This window comes from Myotis davidii, unplaced genomic scaffold, assembly GCF_000327345.1.
Source record: "Myotis davidii unplaced genomic scaffold, ASM32734v1 scaffold458, whole genome shotgun sequence".
NCBI classification, from domain to species: domain Eukaryota; kingdom Metazoa; phylum Chordata; class Mammalia; order Chiroptera; family Vespertilionidae; genus Myotis; species Myotis davidii.
In genome coordinates this window covers 1,789,688-1,792,981 of record NW_006289819.1, presented here as the reverse complement: position 1 = coordinate 1,792,981, position 3,294 = coordinate 1,789,688, and the positions used below count along the sequence as shown (strand labels likewise).

At 58.2% G+C, this 3,294-nt stretch overlaps 1 protein-coding gene across 1 annotated transcript in view; it reads right to left on the bottom strand.

The window, feature by feature from the left end:
- Positions 1-9: 9 nt before the first annotated feature.
- Positions 10-3,294, bottom strand: part of GUCA2B (guanylate cyclase activator 2B) — a 12,850-nt gene continuing 9,565 nt past the window's right edge. The window contains exons 2-3 of the mRNA XM_006762574.2: positions 885-1,071; positions 10-133 (exon numbers count right to left, since the gene is read on the bottom strand). Of these exons, the coding sequence (XP_006762637.1) occupies positions 69-133; positions 885-1,071 (252 nt within the window). The 3' untranslated portion in view covers positions 10-68. The remainder of the gene's footprint in view (positions 134-884; positions 1,072-3,294) is intronic.

The window sequence follows — 3,294 nt, the reverse complement described above, 5'->3', positions numbered from 1 at the left end:
CAGGGCAGTGGTTGGGGGTGGGGGTGGCGCGAGGTGTCCTGGGCTGGCGCAGGATCTCCAGGGCCACCTCAGAGGCAGCCGGTACAGGCGGCATTCTCACACAGCTCACAGTGGTTGCTGGCAGCGATGGTCTCTGGGCAGGGGGAGAGAACCGGTCAGCTGAACATGAACCTGAAGCACCTGTGGTCCGGGGAGCTGCTGGCCAGGTGGCCAGAGAAGCCTGCTTAGAGGGCCGGCATCTTTCTCACAGGTGAAGAGCATGGCATTTTAGAAACGGAGTGAGCATCTTGGGCTTAAGTCCCGGGCCCTCTCCTTCCTTGCAGTGCCCGGGGAAGTCTCAAACTCTGTGCCTGAGTTTCCTGTCTCCTGAATGGACAGGAACGGCCTGACAGGGTGGTTGTGAGGAGAGGATGCAGGCACAGGACTGACAAGGACCTGGCACTAAATGCTAGCTGGTCACTACATGCTCCTGGCCAGCTCTGCTTCATCCCTTCCCTTTCAGCCTAGACGTCACCTCTTGGAAGCCTTTCAGGCTCTCTACGCCACCCCAGGCGTGAGTCACCCCTCCTCGCGTCCCGCTGTGCTCCCCATCGTCACTGCATCACAGTCGGGGCTCATGGGTCCCTTTCCCAGGGCCTTTCCCTCCCATCTGAGAAGTCTGATGTAGGATGACCGGTTGGTCCTGGTTGTTGGGACTCAGGGGCTTCCTCATGCCTGGCTTTTGGTGCCCAAACTGGGGAAGGGGTGTTGCTATCTTGGATGGCCCTGTCCTCAGCCACTGGGTACTTAATAGACATAACATGAGGTGGAGGAACCTAAACCTGACCTGGGGTGCGGGGAGGAAGGGAACAAGGGCAGGAAGCTCCCGGGGTGGGGACACTCACCCAAGGCCTTGAAGATGCTGGCGGCCTCCCTGGAGGTGCAGATGGGCTGGAGGTCCGGTGGCAGGGTCGGGAGGTAGCATGGGATGGGCAGGAGGCTCTGAGCCTGCAGGCGGGGGCTGAGCACCAACTGCTTCTCCAGGTCTCTCAGTTTCTTCACGGATTCTAGCTGGACCTGGAAGCCCTGGTACTGGGGAGGCAGGAAGAAACGGGAGGGCATCAAAACCTAGACTAGGAGGCCAGGACTCCTCAGACCCCCAGCCTTTCCTGTCCTCAGGGAAAGTACGAGATAGTGCCTGACACTTCACACCCTGGCCGCAGGCCCCCGTCACTGCTAGATGAGGCCAAAGCCAGGCTGTGTGTGGAGCACCGTGGTTCAAGACATGGGCTTTGGAGGCCAGTGGCCCCCAGTTCAAATCCCACCTCTTCCCGACCAGGTGCGGCATTAGGAAGGTTGAGAACCACTGTGTTAAGCTAAAGATAGTATTTTGACCTGAGTTTCAGCTCCTGTGCCCTAAGGCGGGATGACCCCCTGGCCACTTTCCTACAAAACTGGACAGAGGGATGCCAGAGTAGACCACAGGGTGTGTCTGTACAGCCCTGAACCCGGAACCCGCGTTGTCTTGTGATTCGCCCTATACAATCTGTAACCTACACATCATCGGGGGGTTTGGGCTTCTGCGCACTAGCTTCCTGTCCTCCGGGGTGGCACCATTCATAATAAAATAGCCAGTATTTCTCCACTGCAGTTGGTGGTGGTCAGTGTGTGGCTCTGCTGGCACTGGGTGGGCGAACTCTCTCTGCAGTAAGGTGGACAGGGTGGCCCGGGAGGCACATGGGCTGAGTTTGAGCCCGAGCGTGTCACTTACAAGCCGCGCACCCCTCTCTGAGCCTTGGTTTCCTCAACCACAAATGGGGAGAGCAGACCCTGCCTCCCAGGTTGCAGGGGCATTTGATGAGCCCCGCGGTGGAGTAGGATCATTTAATGCTCCCACTCTGGAGCCTGTGCTCTGGGTGTGAGGCCTGGCCCTGCCTGTTCCCAGCTGCGAGACTTCGGGCAGGTCACTCAGCCTGTTTCCTCCGTTTCTTCATCTGTAAACTGGGGATGACAAACCCACTCTGAGCCTCATCTGACAAATGGAGGTAACCATGTCCCCTCCTCCCTGGTGCCTGGTTGCCCAGGGCACACTCCGTAACTGGGTGACCTCCCCTGAACCGACATGCCAAAATGATGGCAACCCCAAGCTGGCCAGGCTGCAGGGCCAGGCTGCCAGGGTGGGTGGAGGCTCTCTGGTACCCTCTACAGGGCCCTTTGTTCTTCTCCAGGAGGCCCTGCCCAGCAGGAGTGGGAGGCACCCAAGCGCCACTCCCGGCCGTGCCCAGAGCCAGCGGCATCCTGTCACACAGCCAGGCCTGCTTCAGTGACTCTTCCCAGCCTCACGGACTGCTCCCCATGCTGTGCCCTCTGTCTGGGGCCGTCTGCGTCCTCCATGTCTTGCTACCTCCTGCTCATCCTGCAATGTCAGCTCAAGTTACCTGCCAGGGCAACATTTTCTGGTGCTTCTCCCCTGCACCCATACAGGGGTGAACATGGGGAGCTGTGGGAGCCTACAGGGATCTCCCCTCCCCCTTCAGGCATCTCAAGGACAGGCTCCAAGCCTTGTTCCATACTCTGCCCTCTGACCAGGATGGGCTGGCCTTCAAGGAGAGCCATGCTGCATAACAGCCGTTTATTATTATTGCTATTGTCACTATCACCATAGCCATAGGTATTCTGGCTGCCCACACCCCCAGCTGTCCTAGTCCCTGTGAATGTGGGGGGAGAAGAGATTCCACGTTTAGAGCTTTAAGAAGTGAGTTGTTTGAAAGCCTTTCTTTTTACCCCTAAATAAATGTGGTTGAGTGAAGATTAAATGAGGTGATACAGGAAAAGCTGTGAAAGCTCCCCGGCCGGGCCCACAGTGAGCACTTGGCTGATGCTGCTGTTATTATTGTTGTTATTATTTCTGTGTGGATGGCTCAGCTCTGTGCCTGGCACAAAAAAGGTGCTTGGTCAGTGGCAGTTTCCTTCACGGCCTCCTCCCCAGGCAGGTAGGAACCCAGAATAGCTAAAGGGATTGGTGGAGAGGAAACCACGTGGCTCATGAGCTTGGTTTAGACTTGAGAGGCGGCCCTGGGGAGCCACGGAGGGTAAGGCGGTGGGTCTGGAAAGCAGGGCAGGGAGGAAGCTCTAGCCTGGTCTGGGGTAGCGTGCTAAATGCCCACCTCCAGTGATGGTAGAGATGAGAGCGGCCCAGAGGGACGCAGGAGGCATTGCAAGGGCCCCAGCCAATCTGGCCTGTGGGGGAGGAAGGGAAAGGGGTTGGAACTCTGGGGTTTGCGGCCTGGCAGGCTGGGAGACTGCAGGACTCAG